Source organism: Schistocerca serialis, chromosome 4 (assembly GCF_023864345.2).
Source record: "Schistocerca serialis cubense isolate TAMUIC-IGC-003099 chromosome 4, iqSchSeri2.2, whole genome shotgun sequence".
Taxonomy (NCBI): domain Eukaryota; kingdom Metazoa; phylum Arthropoda; class Insecta; order Orthoptera; family Acrididae; genus Schistocerca; species Schistocerca serialis.
Window position 1 is genome coordinate 780000100 of NC_064641.1, and position 18939 is coordinate 780019038.

At 38.8% G+C, this 18939-nt stretch overlaps 1 protein-coding gene across 2 annotated transcripts in view; it reads left to right on the forward strand.

The window, feature by feature from the left end:
* LOC126473351 (DENN domain-containing protein 5B) overlaps positions 1-18939 on the forward strand; it is a 483519-nt gene that overhangs the window by 410274 nt on the left and 54306 nt on the right. For both annotated transcript variants that reach the window (XM_050100349.1, XM_050100350.1), the window contains exon 12: positions 1863-2030. In XM_050100349.1, the coding sequence (XP_049956306.1) occupies positions 1863-2030 (168 nt within the window). The remainder of the gene's footprint in view (positions 1-1862; positions 2031-18939) is intronic.

An 18939-nucleotide genomic window follows, 5' to 3' on the forward strand; every position in this document is an offset into this window, starting at 1 on the left:
CGTTCTCATACCAGTGCAAAGATGAGTGAAATCATAATGCAAGCGTCATTGAGAAACACCTGAAATCATTATTGAATAAGGCTGCATGGCGTGATGGAATTACTATCAGATTGTGTACCAAATTTGTGGTTGAGGTAGCCCTCCTTTTAACCATAATATTATGAAGATATCCCTTGAACAAAATCTTATGCCTAGTGGCGGGAAGAAATAGTAAGTCACACGTGCCTACAGGAAGGGCAGCAGAAGAGATCAACAAAATTACTGTCCAATATCCTTGACATCCATTAGTTTTAAAATCTTAGAATGGAGAATTACCCCTTCCATGCCAACCAGCATGAATTCTGGGTACAACGGTCAAGTGAAACCTAACTCGCACTTTTGTCACATGACATCCTGGAAGCTATGGATCAAGGCAGTGAGATAGATGCAATATTTCTTGACTTTCAGACTGAGTATCACACATATGATTATTATTTAAAATATGATCATGTGAAATAACATCAAAGATTTGTGACTGGATTGAGGATTTCTTGGTGAGGAGGACAGCATGTTATCTCGGTTGGAATGTCATTGACAGATGTAGAAATAATTTCAGCTGTGCTCCAGCAAAGTGTGTTGGGAGCCTTGCTGTTCATGTTTTGTTTTGATGATCTAGTAGACAATATTAATGGTATCCTCTGATTTTTTGAATGATGCAGTTATCTATAATGAACTAACGTCCAAAAAAGTTGCAGAAATATTCGGTTAGGCCAGGATAAAACTTTTCACTTAACAAAACAAAAAACCGCTGTATCTTATGACTACAGTATCAATGAGTCACAGTTGAAAAAGTCAACTCTTACAGATACTTGCACGTTACTATTTTCAGCTGCATGAAGTGGAGTGATCACATTGGCTCAGGTGTAGGTAAAGCAGGTGGCAGACTTCACTACATTGTAAAATACTAGTGAAATGCAATCAGTCTACAAAGGAGACTGCACACAAAATGACAGACAATTGCTAAAATGTGTGGGGTGCATACTAGACGGAACTAACAAGGGCAGTTGCTAAATATAACATAATATAAAAAATGATACAGTATGTGAACGGCAAACTGTAAAAAATTTTTCGAGTGTGATGCTGACAAATTAGTTTGGAAAATTCCTGACAGGGGCACCACAAACTGTTGTTGATATGTTGTGGCCACTGACCTGGCACTACCCAAGTGGCCACCACAGTTGGTGGACTTGATGCCTTAAGATTTTTTTCCTTTTGGAGTTATATCAGGGATAGTGTTTATGTTCCACCTTTACCACAAAACCTTGAAGACTTGCAACACTATATAACAGCAGCTATTCTTACTATCGCTCCTGACTCATAGGGAGGAGTATGGGTAGAATTGGATTACCGATTAGATGCTTGCCGAGTAACAAATGGTGGACACACAGAACTTTATAAACACTGTTTAAAAAAACTTGGCATTCACATACTGTATCATTTGTGATGTTCTTCTCCATTTATCTTTATGAATTTTTAAAAATGTTTCATGGATTTTATAATTACACTGTATAAGAATGACTGTATACTTGTTTACCTATATTAATTTACCTATTTTAATCTTTGTCTGTGTTATCCTTCATAGCTTGCCTTTCCTTTCATTACTTTTTCAGCTGTATGATTAGTTGTCTTCAGTTTTCTACTACACATGTTGTAAATTGTTATTTCATTAAACAAACATTTTCATCAGACTTTCTTTCTGTCAAATAGAAATTTAAGCAGTTATTTAACCAGATAACAGTTAATATGATAGTTTATTGTAAGCTAATTTTATTTTTTGAACAAAACAGATGTGTCAGTCTTCAATCACATCAAAAATGTTTCAGGATTGTAAAAGCAAGACAAAGCGCATGTTGGTGGAGAAGATGGGAACAGAAGCTGTTGAACTTGGTCACGGTGAGGTCTCACTTGTAGGTGTTGAAGAAAACACGCTCATTGCTAGCCTGTGTGACTTGCTAGAACGAATATGGTCACATGGCTTACAGAATAAACAGGTGAGAAGAATTGCTTGGTATTAATAGTATTTCTTGAATGAATATGTTGATGCTTGCTTGTGATATGTAATGTGGTGAACTGATGGCCATATAGCTAGTACATTTCCAGTTAATATGGCAAGGGAAAGTTCTGGCAGAATGTAATTAAGTTGGGAGTAAAGGAGATCACTCACCGAACAGTAGAAGCATTGAGTCATCAACAGGCACACAAAAAAGAATGCAGTCTTGCTAGTTTTTGGATGATTCTTTTAACAAGCTGAGTCCACTTATATATGCAGTGTGCATGCATGCCCCCCTTCTGCCCCCCCTCACACTTACCCCATGCACACACACACAATTTGTACTCTACCTAATAAAATGATTCAACTGAAAGCTATCAAGTTGTTATTCTTTTTTTTTTTTTTTTTTTTTTTTTTTTTTTTTTTTTTTTTTTTTTTTTTTTTGTTGAGAACTCAATACTTCTATTGTTCGATAAGTGGTCTGCTTTAGTCCTAAAGTATTTGTGTTTCCAATTAATTATTAGTTTCCTTTTCTTAGCTGCTTATTAGCTCACACTTTATAATGTTATAACTAAGCATTATGATTTCACCATGGTATACACTAATGTGAATGAAGAATCATCTGCTCACAATGTATTTACCTACAAACTTCTACAGGATACTGTTTCATGTAAATAAAGGCTATATATCTGATGACCTAATTTAACAAAATTACAGCAATATATGAATGTCCTTCAGTATTTACTGAGAGATACTTGTAGTGCTTCCATCATAAATGATATCATGATACAATTCTTATACCACATTCCACAAAAAGTGTATAATGTAACATTCACTCTTGGAGACAGCTTTCTCCTGCCTCCATATTTCTGTCGGTAGACTCATAACTCTGTCACAGTGTTTACAACTGTATGGACAACTGTTTCGTATTATTTCGTTGAAAGAATGATAACCATTTATTTACACCATAGGTACAGTGTCAATTGGAGAGGCATCACTGAATACTAACATTGATAAGCACTAGTTGTCACAAACTGATCAGGTTTTCTAGCAGAAATGGTAGCTCTGTGTCTTGTTACTGCATTGTTTCTCCAAAATAATTCCTTATAAAATGCTGAATTCCATTTAATCATCAAGAGAGTACCTCTGCTGTACCATATAAGTAATTTCCTGTGGAGCGCAGTCATTGGTGTTGACGAAGGATACTACCTGCAGAAACAGCTACTGTAAACAGCTCATACCAGCTAGTACTCAACAGAATGGATTTGGCAGGTACATGATTCTATGATGGAAGCAGTCAGTAACAACATAGCTGAAAGTGATCACCTGAAGAATTGATAGCATCATATGTGGAAGCAGATGTCTGTAATAAGGACCAGCTCCTTCATCAAAATATTGTTGGTTTTTGTAACGAGATACATTGTGAATCCTGAAATGCCTGCTTGATGACTGATAAGAAATGACCATATATTGTGTTAATAGATTTTGTAAAATTGGGTGCTGGAACTTCAAAAGATCTCCTGAACATCTAGGGAATATGCTGCCTTTCTCTAGGGAATACAACCTCTATCATAACCCACTGTGGCTGGAACTCTCCCACAGACATGGAAAAACAGAAAGCTATACTTACTGGAGCACTATGTGGCAACAGTCACCATTAGTCCATGTAACTCCAACTTATCAGTAAGGTGCACCACCTGCATGTGATTGTTCCAATCTCAGACTAATCAGAAGTTCAATAGATGGGTGTCCATTTTTGCTACACTGCACGGGGTCCAAGGTGGGGTTATTCTCTCTCTGGAGAGCACTTCATGTAAGCTTTGTGGGATGCTAATCTGGGTAATATGCAGACCACTCCATTCACATGGGTGTCCTCAATACCGTTATAGTCGCTGTTCTGTGACAATGAATACTGTTGTCCTGAAAAATGAATACTGTTGTCCTGAAAATGTCAGAGCCCACAGAAACACAGGAAAGTCAAACATATTCTTTCACTGTTCCATTATAATACAAAGCATCTGTGACTTACTGTTATGAAGATATCCAATGGCATTCTTGGAATGACTAGAAAGCTTTCCAAAATCGTGATGCCCCAGCCACTCTATAGTTTTCATATTCCGCTACGTTTTGGAAATGACAATGTGTTCCTTACTCTTTCCACATCGGATGGACCCTGGACTTGTTTGCTATACTGAATGAGGATTCATTTGAGAATATCACCATAATCCACTGTCAGTGGTCCCAAGCATGACGTAAACTGCATCACACTTGCAACATTTGGTTAGACACTGTCCAATTACTATAAAATGATTCTGGGTAAACAGGGTAATGAAGACTATGAAAGTGCAAAGAAATTTACACATGAGTAGCAAACCTGTTGCTCTTGCCTGTTGCACTGTTTTCTTTATTTTTCACCATTGTTGTCAAACATTCGATGACATCCGTAATGAACACCATCAGCATAGGTAACAGCTGCATTTTTCTGTTGTGAGAGCACTCCTTTTCCTACTTGCATTGGATTCGTGATTGCGATGACACTTCCACTCCCACTTCCATCCAGGCAGATGAGGAAAGATTCACATTTGCATTAGGCTTGCCTCTTACACCCATGCAACGATAATAAAAAAGACGGAAGTACAGTAATAAAGCATACAAAAATGGGCAAACGGGTAAAGAATGACTATTCTGAAATGAAAGAACAGACAGACAAATTATGGACCAGTATGTGCCCAGAAATAAGCTTAACAGGAAGAAAAAACATCACACCTGATGAGCAGAATTTCAAAGCTATAAATGCAGTACAAAACAAATATTGATGGATGTGTGAGCCTAAGTAATATGCATTCCAGAGCATGGGCTTAACCCTGAATTGATTCAACTCACAAAAATAACTAATTTAATTTTGTCTTTCCCCTACTGCAGACATAATAGCTCACAAGGTGAGGCAGCATTCTGTTTCATGGATATTATAGGTTTTTCTAATGTGTCTGTCTCCAGTGAATCTTGAAAAGACTTATGTGACTGCAGGTATAAAAATTGTTTGTAAGCTGAACTTGGCTATAACCACCATTTACTGACACTCAGCTCTAGTTTATTGATAACAATCTGGAAATTTTCAACTTTTGTTTATAAACTGGAATCATTGCTAAACAAAGTAAGTACATTTTAAGACAAAAAATGATTACAATTTCAGAACAATTGGATGATTTATTCAAGAGAGTGGATGTCGTCCTGAGGGATATTGGGCCAAATTCTACACTACTGGCCATTAAAATTGCCAAGAAGAAATGCAGATGATAAACGGGTATTCATTGGACAATATATTATACTAGAACTGACATGTGATTACATTTTCACACAATTTGGGTGCATAGATCCTGAGAAATCAGTACCCAGAACAACCATCTCTGGCCGTAATAACGGCCTTGATACGCCTGGGAATTGAGTCAAACAGAGCTTGGATGGCGTGTACAGGTACAGCTGCCCATGCAGCTTCAACACGAGACCACAGTTCATCAAGAGTAGTGACTGGCGTATTGTGACGAGCCAGTTGCTCGGCCACCATTGAACAGACGTTTTCAATTGGTGAGAGATCTGGAGAATGTGCTGGCCAGGGCAGCAGTCAAACATTTTCTGTATCCAGAAAGGCCCGTACAGGACCTGCAACATGTGGTCGTGCATTATCCTGCTGAAATGTAGGGTTTCACAGGGATCGAATGAAGAGTAGAGCCACGGGTCGTAACACATGTGAAATGTAACATCCACTGTTCAATGTGCCATCAATGCGAACAAGAGGCGACCGAGACGTGTAACTAATGGCACCCCATACCATCACAGCGGGTGATATGCCAGTATGGCGATGACGAAAACACGCTGTCAATGTGCGTTCACTGCGATGTCCCCAAACACGTATGCGACCATCATGATGCTGCAAACAGAACCTGGATTCATCCGAAAAAATGACGTTTTGCCATTCGTGCACCCAGGTTCGTCATTGAGTACACCATTGCAGGCGCTCCTGCCTGTGATGCAGCGTCAAGGGTGACCGCAGCCATGGTCTCCGAGCTGATAGTCCATGCTGCTGCAAACGTCGTCGAACTGTTCGTGCAGATGGTTGTTGTCTTCCAAACATCACCACCTGTTGACTCAGGGATCGAGACATGGCTGCACGATCCATTAGAGCCATGCAGATAAGATGCCTGTCATCTCGACTGCTAGTGATATGAGGCCGTTGGGATCCAGCACAGTGTTCCGTATTAGCCTCCTGAACCCACCGATTCCATATTCTGCTAACAGTCATTGGATCTCGACCAACACGAGCAGCAATGTCGTGATACAATAAACCACAATCGCGATAGGATACAATCCGACTTTTAGCAAAGTTGGAAATGTGATGGTACGCATTTCTCCTCCTTACACAAGGCATCAGAACAACGTTTCACCAGGCAACACTGGTCAACTGCTTTTTTGTATGAGAAATCGGTTGGAAACTTTCCTGATGTCAGCACGTTGTAGGTGACGCCACCGGCGCCAACCTTGTGTGAATGCTCTGAAAAGCTAATCATTTGCATATCACAGCATCTTCTTCCTGTCGGTTAAATTTTGCGTCTGTAGCACATCATCTTCATGGTGTATCAATTTTAATGGCCAGTAGTGTATTCAGTTGGTGCATTAGATCATCAAATCTCAAGCTGAATGGTAGGGCCCATAATTGTTGGTTGTTTTTGGGGAAGGAGACCAGACATCGTGGTCATCGGTCTCATCGGATTAGGGAAGGAGTGGGAAGGAAGTCGGCCGTGCCCTTTGAAAGGAACCATCCCGGCATTTGCCTGCAGCGATTTAGGGAAATCACGGAAAACCTAAATCAGGATGGCCGGACGCGGGATTGAACCGTCGTCCTCCCGAATGCGAGTCCAGTGTCTAACCACTGCGCCACTTCGCTCGGTAGGGCCCATAATTCTCCAAAACTTGTCAACTGGGGATAGGTCTGGTGACCTTGCTGGCCAAGGTAGGATTTGGGAAGCATGAAGACAAGCAGTAGAAACTATCACCATTTGCAAGTGGGCTTTATCTTTATGAGATGTAAGTCCAAGATGGCTTGCCGTGAAGGGCAACAAAATGTGGTGTAGAATATCATTGAAGTACTGCTGTTCTGCAAGGGTGTTGCAGATAGAACCAAAGGGTTCCTGCTATGAAAAGAAATGGCACCCCAGACCAACACTCCTCAGCATTGAGCCATATGGCGAATGACAGTCAGATTGGTATATCATTGCTGCCCTTTGCTATCTCCAACCAAGTCTTCACCTCATCGAGGGTCAGTTCAAAGCAGGACTCGTGAATGAAGATAATTCTACTTCCATCAATGGTATTCCAAGCCAAAGATGTATCTGGAGATGCCCTGAACAGTTGTGAGATTCTAACCTGGCTGTCACCCATCATACGGCAAGACAACCAGGAGTGCTGGTCTGGCTTGCCATTTCTTTTCCTAGCAGGACCTCTTTGGGTATCATTTGTGACACCGTTACAACACAGTGGTATGTCGGAGATATTCTAGGCACTGTTTTGTTGCAATTCATGCAAGCTATCCTGGGCTTACATTTCAGCAAGATAATGGCCTCCCGTACACAGTGAGAGTTTCTACTAATTCTCTTTGTGATTGCCAAACACTGCCTTGGCGTGCAAGATCACTGGATATCTCCCCAGTTGAGAATGTTTGGAGCATAACGGGCAGGGCCCTCCAGCCGCCTTAGGATTTTGACAGTATAATGCACCAGTTGGACAGAATTTGACTAATATCCCTCAGAACATCCAACAACTCTTATTAATAAATGCCAACCAGATAATGGCTTGTGTAAGGGCTAGAGGTGGACCGACACATTATGCACTTGCTCAATTCGTGAAGCTTTTTCTGTTGAATAAATCATCCAATTTTACTGGAATTGTAGTCATGTGTTTGTCTGTACGTGTACATCATGTCTTCTAATTTGTGTCTCATTCAGATAATTCCTTCATGGTTTTTTTATTTTTTATTTTTATTTTTTGGAGAGTAAAATGGAATCGGCTTTGATAATTTGTGGAGACTTTAACATTGACTTTCTTACAAGAACCAGAAACTGAGAGGACTGATTGAACCTTGGTACATCCTACAATGTAAATGCTGTGCTACCTGAGTAATAGACACTTGCGAAACAGCTTTAGATCAGTTGCTAATCAAGGAGGGTGTATGCATCACTTCACTGATACAGGCTTTAATAAACATCTAGTTCAAATACTAAGTTCAAAGGAAAAGACAGAACTGGGAACAATATACTTTTAAGAACCACTTGCAGATGCAATAATTAGGATAACATAAAGTACACTGTGCAAAAAAATTGAAAGGGTCACTTTCTTGCAATCCTGTCATTTTCCCCATTTCTACACAGAAATGTGAAATTTGGTTCAAAGGTATCTACAACCTACTTCTGTAATGGTGCAAAAGTGTGGTACGTTGCAGTGTCACCCTTTGGCTTGGTGACTTTTCAAACAGCAAGTGTCAACTCGTGCAAAAAAAAAAAAAAAAAAAAAAAAAAAAAAAAAAAAAAAAAAAAAAAAAAAAAAAAAAAAAAAAGTCATAGCCCAGAAGTTCATGTGAGGTATAAGATGCATTAGTGATGTCACGTTGGTACCAAATTTTGTCAAAATTGTGTCCAACAGGATGTTTCATACAGTGGGACAGAGGCCCAGTGTTGAAATTAGGTGGTTGTCTTATGGGTGGCCGAGGAAAACATTTCACACCCACTCAGAATTGAATGCAAAAACACATCAGAAGGAGGCATAAAGGTAAGGATGGGACAACAGACTGTTTTCAACAACTGATTGGCCAGTCAGTTGCTTTTTGGTCCAGTCAGATTTTGCAGTACAATGAAACAACTGAATGAAATGAGTTTGCAGCCAAGTTACTCTCCAGGTTTGAGTGGTTTCAGTTAATGTGAGACAACTGGCTGACACAAGTATCTGAAACAAATACTAACAAAGAGATAGAGGGGCTGGCCAGTACTTACCTCAGCTCAGTACAGCCGATAGATACACATAAAACAGAACTGAAAATTTACATTCCTAGCTTTCGGAACTTTGTTCCTTCATCAGGGAGGAGAGAGGGGAAAAAAGGAAGAAGGGAAAGTGGATTCAGTTACTCACAACCACTAATCATTTAGATCACCTATATGGTCCACATCCTTCATTGTTTTGTCCCTTTTGTTAGCTATCACTTACGTCTGTCATCTTAACACTTTCTCTTCTTTAGTGATTTCCACTAATCATTTAGATCACCTATATGGTCCACATCCTTCATTGTTTTGTCCCTTTTGTTAGCTATCACTTACGTCTGTCATCTTAACACTTTCTCTTCTTCAGTGAAAACCTGGGTTGTGAGTAACTGAATCCACTTTCCCTTCTTCCCTTTTTTCCCCTCTCTCCTCCCTGATGAAGGAACAAAGTTCCGAAAGCTAGGAATGTAAATTTTCAGTTCTGTTTTATGTGTATCTATCGGCTGTACTGAGCTGAGGTAAGTACTGGCCAGCCCCTCTACCTCTTTGTTAGTATTTGTTTCACATCTTATATGAGATTTTCCACTAATCATTTTGACACAAGTATCTGTCAGTCTTGTCTGTTATACGAATGTTTTCACTCTGTCTCTGCATCTGAGTGAGTTCACTTACATACTTTCTCACCCTTTCCTATGAGGGGCGATGGTCTTTAGGGTGTGCACATGGTGCCACTGCTATAGCCTCCTCCTGCTGCTGCCAGGGCCAGGGTTGCAGCTGGTGTGAGGAGGTGACATGGTGGCCAGCATGGGAACATCACTGGCAGAACCTGCACTACCTGTGACTCACCATCTCCTCCTGTCACCTGCCATTCTGGCCCTGCCTTTGGCAACAGCAGAAGGACACTGACACTGATGTGGAGTGTACTGGATGCAGATGCAACCTTAGAGCTAGATTAAAATGGTTTTAATTAATGGACATCATCACACAAACAAAATGAAAACATTCACAAAAATTTGCCATGTTCCTTATTTTTCCCCTTACCCTTCTGTGCTTGCTCAACTTAGTACTCCCAACAAAGCACTTTATTAGTTATGTGTTAATTGCACCTGCAATGGTTTAATGCACAGCTATCTATTCATCAGTTTTAAATAATGAAACAAAGAATTAGTCTTTCAGTACACAATCAAACAAATATACAAGTATGTATATTACTTATTTTAACTTTGCCATACCCACTGCGATCTTCGCGTACGCCTGATGGTGGCGCTACCCTCTGGGGGTCTGGAGATATACAGGGTGGTCCATTGATAGTGACCAGACCAAATATCTCATGAAAAAAAGCGTCAAACGAAAAAACTATAAAGAATGAAACACGTCTATCTTGAAGGGGGGAACCAGATGGTGCTATGGTTGGCCCGCTAGATGGCGCTGCCATAGGTCAAACGGATATCAACTGCATTTTTTTAAGTTGGAACCCCCATCTTTTATTACATATTCATGTAGTACGTAAAGAAATATGAATGTTTTATTTGGACCACTTTTTTCGCTTTGTGATAGATGGCGCTGTAATAGTCACAAGCGTATAAGTACGTGGTATCACGTAACATTCCGCCAGTGCGGACGGTATTTGCTTCATGATACATTACCCATGTTAAAATGGACCGTTTACCAATTGCGCAAAAGGTCGATGTCGTGTTGATGTATGGCTATTGTGATCAAAATGCCCAACGGGCGTGTGTAATGTTTGCTGCTCGGCATTCTGGATGACATCATCCAAGTGCCCAGACCATTCGCCAGATAGTTGCATTATTTAAGGAAACAGGAAGTGTTCAGTCACATGTGAAATGTCAAACATGACCTGCAACAAATGATGATGCCCAAGTAGGTGTTTTAGCTGCTGTCATGGCTAATCTGCACATTGGTAGCAGACAAATTGCGCAAGAATTGGGAATCTCAAAAACATCGGTGTTGAGAATGCTACATCAACATCGATTACACACATACAATATTTCTATGCAACAGGAATTGCATAGTGACAACTTTGAACATCGTGTACAGTTCTGCCACTGGGCACAAGTGAAATTACGGGATAACAGATTTTTTGTATGCATTCTATTAAGCGACGATGCGTCATTCACCAACAGTGGTAATGTAAACCGGCATAATATGCACTATTGGGCAACAGAAAGTCCACGATGGCTGCGACAAGTGGAACATCAGCGACCCTGGCGGGTTAATGTCTGGTGCGGCATTATGGGAGGAAGGATCCCCATTTTATCGATGGCAATCTAAATGGTGTAATGTATGCTGATTTCCTACGTAATGTTTTACCGATGTTACTACAAGATGTTTCACCTCATGACAGAATGGCGATGTACTTCCAACATAATGGATGTCCGGCACATAGCTCGCGTGCGGTTGAAGTGATATTGCATACCATATTTCATGACAGGTGGATTGGTTGTCGAAGCACCATACCATGGCCCGCACGTTCACCGGATCTGACGTCCCCGGATTTCTTTCTGTGGGGAAAGTTGAAGGATATTTGCTATCGTGATCCACCGACAATGCCTGACAACATACGTCAGCCCATTGTCAATGCATGTGCGAACATTACAGAAGGCGAACTACTCGCTGTTGAGAGGAATGTCGTTACATGTATTGTCAAATGCATTGAGGTTTGACAGATATCATTTTGAGCATTTTTTATATTAATGTGGTATTTACAGGTAATCACGCTGTAACAGCATGCATTCTCAGAAATGATAAGTTCACAAAGGTACATGTATCACATTGGAACAACCGAAATAATATGTTCAAACGTACCTATGTTCTGTATTTTAATTTAAAAAACCTACTTGTTACCAACTGTGTTTCTAAAATTGTGTTACAGCACCATCTGTAACAAATCGAAAAAAGTAATCCAACTAAAACATTCATATTTTATTACGTACTACACAAATATGTAATAAAAAATGGGGGTTCCTATTTTAAAAAAACACAGTTGATATCCGTTTGACCTATGGCAGTGCCATCTACCGGGCCAACCATAGCGCCATCTGGTTTCTCCCTTCAAACTAGACAAGTTTCGTTCTTTGTAGTTTTTTTGTTTAACGCTTATTTCGTGAGATATTTAGCCCGGTCACAATCAATAGAGCGCCCTGTATATACCCCAGTTTGTATTGTATACCACTGTTTTTCTTAAACTAACGAAAGCGCTACAGACTAGTTTCACTCAGAAGAATAATTGATAACTCAGTCAACTACACCACTAAACAGTGTTTTCAATTTATTGAATGAATGAATACATGCTTCAGCTGACAGAAATACAAAAGACTGGTGTCACTTGTAAAGAAAGAATGAATGACTCAGTCAGTACACAAAACACTACCAGATTGTGTCAACTGTTTTCATTCAGTTGCTTGCAGAGACTGTTTTCATGCATAAGAAATGAATGAGTAATAATCAAACAGATATGTAAAACTACAGCCAACTGATTCAATTGTCCATTCAGTTGCTCCCATAGACTGGCTTCACTCAAAAGAATGAATGAATAATGCAGACAATATGTAAATCTACAACCATATGAGTCTGTTGATTTCCAGCAATCGACTGTATTGATTGTTTTGTTTCAGTTGTTCCTATCACTATGTAAAGGGCATCATTGACACTATCCCTTCCCTTGGGTTGTCCATTTACACACATTTCGCAGCCCAAAAACGAGTCTGCAGTATGATGTGCAACAGAATGATGTCCTTGACAACCTTTGACACTGATGATGTACCCCGGATGATTCAGCTCTTCTCTAAGGATATCATGGGGCTGCAATCCCACTGAACATGATATGGTACCTTTGGAGTGCAGCACAACCACAATTTTTCTCTGGTACACAAGTTGTAACCAGAAGGGACCATTCAAAACCATTCAATGAAATTTTAATGCGATCTGAAGCAGCAAAGAGGTCTAATGATTTTTTAGCACTTCTGTGGTGTGATCATGGGAGGGAGAGGAGTGCAACCTCTTTGACACACCTCAGATTCCACATGATTGAAAGCAGGCGCTAAAGCAGTACTGTAGTTGAAGAGTTTGCTTGCCTTTGGATGCCTAGGAATCAGTCAAGGGTTGTCTCTCTCCAGGTTCATTTTTAAAGTGCTCATCAAAGGTGCACAGGTGGCACCAAAGCTGTTGCTGATCAGGGGCATCTTAGAAGGAGTTTGACATTTTACTCACACATGTGTCAGTGTTGCTTCCCCCTCAAATCCCCCCCACCCCTGACCCCCGTCCACCCTCTACGATCGCACGACAGGAGGGAATGAAACAAGAGGCCTGAAAAAGCATAAACACCCTTTGCTGCTTTGGATCACAGTCAGATTCCATTGAATGATTTTGAATGGTTTCACCCTGTGTTCCTAAGCAAAAATTTCGGTCACATTCCACTCCGGATTGATCAGATCATGTTCAACAGCCTTGCAGCCCTACAATGTCCTTAGTGAAGGCTTAAATCATCTGGATGGTGGATTATCAAGAACATTATTCTATTGCACACTTCATTGCAAACTTTTATTCTCGAGCGTGAAAAGTGTGTAAATGAAAGTGCCATGGGGAAGGGTGTTGTTGTTGATGCCTCTTATGTCACCTCCTGAGGCTTTTTCGTGTTAGATATGAGCAGTGATGTGTCTGAAATGTTTTCCTTTGTCACCCATAAGTAAACTCCATGATTTAAATACTAGGCATCACGGTTGTGACCTCCGTCACAGGCACCAAGGAAAGGGGTGATGTGTGGGTAAAGGGGGGAGGGGGTGATACGTCTGTGATGGTGGTGGACAGAATTGTGATGAAATTTTGTGCCAATGTGACATCGGTAACCCACCTTAAAACTCTCATGGCCTTTTGAGTTCTGGCTCGCCCCATGTGTTGACATCTTATTGTTTGAAGTGTCACCAAGCCTGAGGGTGACATCACTGGATGCCACACTTTTGCACTATTACTGTAGAAGGCTGTAGGCATCTTTGAGCCACATTTCACATGTCTATCTCACAGTGGGTGAAAATAACAGTGTTTTAAAAGAGTGATTCTTCATCTTTTTGCCCAGTGTATTTCAACAGCTTACCATTCAAAGAAAGATGGTCACATGTTTATAACCTAAATTATGTAAATGAGAAATTTAACTTCTTAGCTGTGTGAACACATTACTTTCAAATTCCATTTCCGCAGGAAACTACAACCGTAAACAACACTTGTACAGTGAAAAGGTGGATCACAAGAGGAATCAGGGTTTCATGCAAGGAAAAGAGACTACCATGTAAAATATGTAATTTGTGTAATTCCTCATCTCAATTACACATGTATTATAAAAATATTCCTAAATATGAATAAAAGTAATCAGAGTAGCAGAAAGGCATAATGATGAAACATATATGATGCAACAAATAAGGCAAAGAGAATGTGAGCTGTTATACAAAAAAAAAAAAAAAAAAAAAAAAAAACTGGTAAAAATAGAGCATTGTGTGAAAATATAACATTTTGCAAGAAAATTAAAAAGTAACAAACCATTTAGAAACAGCTGACTCATTTAACAACTTTTTCATAGGCATTGCAGATTATGTGTGAAAACGCAAATAAGCACTTGTAGTTAGTCGGTGAACATCAGCACTGTAACACAAGATGAAATAGCAAAAGCAACAAAAGGACTAAGAAACACCTACTCTACAGGCATTAACAATGTTCCTGCAAAATCTTGCAGAATAGTGCTTTAAATTTAATTGCACCACTTACATACTTACGTGACTGCTCACTTCAAGTAGGTTCTTTCGCTGACTTACTGAAAATGTCTTAGACAATTCCAACTGATAAAAAAGAAAGATGGGACAGATAATGTAAAAAACTATAGACCCATTATAATTTCCTGTTACCTTTCAGAAATGCTAGAAAAAAATTATATATGACTGACTTCAGAATTTGTAAATTAAAATACAGTACAATGAACAGCACACATTCAGAAGTAAGAGTTCAACAGTAATTGCCACTTATCGAGTGTGTTAATTGTATACTAAGCCTGGCAGATGTGAAACAATGAATAACATTAGTATTTGCCACCTACTGCAAGCTTTTGACATCATGGGTCACTTCCTTACTGAGTAAATGTAAACGAGCAGTAAGCATTGAACACACTAATCATTCTTAAAACTGTTTCTGAACACTTAACCTATCAGAGTATAATCTAATTTAATATAGTGCTTGTCAAGGATTGGTAATGGAGACACTTATGGTCCTTTTGTACAATAATGGTCTAAGCTTAAACATCCTATTGTCAGAGGTTACCAATATTCCCTTAAGAGAGAAAAGTGAAGAAGAATTCCAGAATGAGATTTTCACTCTGCAGCGGAGTGTGCCGTGATATGAAACTTCTTGGCAGATTAAAACTGTGTGCCGGACCGAGACTCGAACTCGGGACCTTTGCCTTTTGCAGGCAAGTGCTCTACCAAGTGCACTTGCCTGCGAAAGGCAAAGGTCCTGAGTTCAAGTCTCAGTCCGGCACACAATTTTAATGTGCCATGTAGAAGAATTACAATACTCAATAAATAATGTCACAAAACAACTTCGCAACTGGACACAGAATAATTGATGAACAGTTAAAAACATATCCCATTAATTTGTACAATGTTCTATGTAAGGATATGATTATCTTATCTGTCTCTATTACATCTTATCTGTCTCTTATCAACTATGAACCACTTGTTAACAGCACAGAACCAAATTCTGAAGATTATGGTTACAAAGCAGTTTAAAATGGGATTAAAGAAAACATTAACATTATATTTGAATGCAAGCCTAGAGAATTTTGTAAAGCACCATTTAAGAAATCTGATATTCCATCCAACATATATTCTTCAAAATAAATTTATTGGATTAGAATAGTAGATTGCTAAAAAAACTAATATTCATGATCACTATATTAGACAAAAAAAAGCTTATATTTTATCTGAATCAGCACATTTCTGTGTCATAAAGGTACTTTCCATGTAGGAGTGAAAAGTTATAACAAACTTTCCGAAAACATAAAAGCAAATACTGAGGGCCAAAACCCTTTGGAAAATCTTAAAAAGTCATATTTACAGCATCACTGCTTTTTCTCTATTGAAAAATGTTTACATGTATAAAGTGCATTACATAAGTATTTAAATGTATCAAGTTTATTATATATATATATATATGTCTAAAAAGAAAGATGATGAAACTTACCAAACAAAAGCGCTGGCAGGTCGATAGACACACAAACAAACACAAACATACACACAAAATTCTAGCTTTCGCAACCAATGGTTGCCTCGTCAGGAAAGAGGGAAGGAGAAGGAAAGACAAAAGGATATGGGTTTTAAGGGAGAGGGTAAGGAGTCATTCCAATCCCGGGAGCGGAAAGACTTACCTTAGGGGGAAAAAGGGACAGGTATACACTCGCACACACACACATATCCATCCACACATACACAGACACAAGCAGACATTTGTAAAGGCAAAGAGTTTGGGCAGAGATGTCATAGTTTAACATATCCAATGTCTTATGCATTAGTTTCATTTATAGGCAAGAGAACCATTAAAAATACAATACTACTATCCTACCATGACCATAACTACATAGATAACACCTTCGAGTCATGTCTCAATAATATTATTCAATTTATACAGTAATTTCACTCTAAAACATTTTGCTTGCACTTAAGACAGTTTTCTGGGATTGTGTCCTGTTTCTAAAGGTAACGGATTTACCCTGGTTGGTATGCTCTGACAGCACAGTTCTTGTACCATTGAGGCAGCCTGCTTATCAGTGATTTGTGGAAGGAACTTCGTTCTGATACAAAACTTCAATGCATCAGTGAATGCTGAAAGTTGACTGTTACCTAGCAACTGACAACCAGTGTAGTTTCTTTGACAGTGCAGCATCTGTTGACTAGACAATATATCTCTGAAAATGAAAAATCAAAGTGACAAAGTGACTCTCTTCAAAATATACACATTGTTCTGGTCATTTTCTTAGTTTCATGTTCCATGTTTTGTTTTCACAATTAATCATAGTGATGTAGGACTGGTAATTTTACATTCACATTATCCACTGATATGTAAATATGGCTACATACTGACCATTTACAAGTGTTTTTTTTTTCAGAATACAGATGTGATTATTAATTCCTACCTATCACCTTTTACACATAATAAAAGTAGAAATTCTTCTACAGATTAAAAGGAGTTGTTAAGTACACACTTCTTCAGTTTGTTTCCAAATTTAGTTTGGTGGTTAGACGTTTTATATCATTAGGTAGCAGATGAAAAATTTTGTGCACCCTGTTTTGTGCTAAGACAACCTTAATGTGAAGTAACCAACATCGTATTTTTCTGGTATTGTAAAAATGTGCATCATTCTGTTTGAACTGCAGTGATTATTTACAACAAACTTCATGAGGACATAAATGGCTAAGAGATGATTGTGGACAACCACCACATATTATTCTTACAGCATATTTTTGAGCAATAAAGACTTTCTATCTTTAACTAACCTCAGAACATTATTCCATATGGTATTGTTGAATGAAAATTTGCAGAATGTGTCAACTTACTGATTTGTTTCTCTCCAAGATTATGAATTAAATAGTTTTAGTGGTTCTAAAATGTGTTTTTCTAGTTTGAATTCCCATCAATATGGACATAAAGTTTTTGAAGTTTCAACACTAGTTGGTATTTCCTTACAATGTGTTACACATACCATTTGTGTGGAACATCTAGGTGTGCAGAAATGAATTTTGTATATTTTTGAATCTGACAGTGAGACCATTCACACTAAACCACTCACTAATACTTTTCTTAACATTAGTAAGCATTTCTACTGTTACTGTATGTATGTTTGAATTGATTACAATACTAGTATCCTCTACAAAGGGAACAAATTCTGCTTGATGTCTATCAGACAGCAGATCACTTACATACATGAGAAACAGTAGTGGGTGTAAGACTGAGCTATGTGGAGCCGCATAAATGATTTCTCACTACCTGTTTACACTGGTTGATTATTAGATACAACTTTCTGGATCTGTTTCATCAGATACAATGTCCGTTGGTTGGCTATACCAACAATTCCGTAAAACCTCAATTTATCTAGGAGAATATTCTGATTTACACAGTCAAATGCTTCAGGTAGGTCACAGATCTACTTATAACTTTAAATAATTGGATGTGAATCAAGTAGATTTATTTAGTAATAGAGTATGCTTCATAAGAAACCTACCTGCATTACAAGCTCCAACTGTGGGAAAAGAAAGTTGATTCCATGTAAGGACCATGAAGATAAGAGAAATTAGGGCTTGTATGGAGGCATATAGACAATCGTTTTTCCATCACTCTCTTTGTGAGTGAAACAGGTAAAGAAATTACTAGTAGTGACACGGGATACCCTCCACCATGCACCGTACGTTGGATTTCAGATTACATGTGTAGATGTAGGTGCAGAATGCTCAGTATTTAGGGTTATGACAAGAATAATCTTCTGAAGCTGAAAAGTCCAGTAGACATGGGCTCTAAAGTAGTTACCTTAAGAGCTACAAGCTCTTCTTCATCTCCGCTACTGTGAAACGAATCTCTTCTACTGAGCAAATCCTCATAACTCCTAAGGTATCCATTTCAGAGCCTATTTTTACTAGATTTTTTTGCTCCGAATGATCGTTCTAGTCATATCACTGAATATTGAGCATTCCTCATGGAATGTCTTGTATACTTAAAGGTATGATATTAAAGGAGAGCAAATTGAATGACTAATCTATCAGATAGCCCTCAAGGTTGAATGTCTTTTAAATGATAAGTGTTAGAGTGGAAAAAAAGGAGAAGCTATTGTTCGAT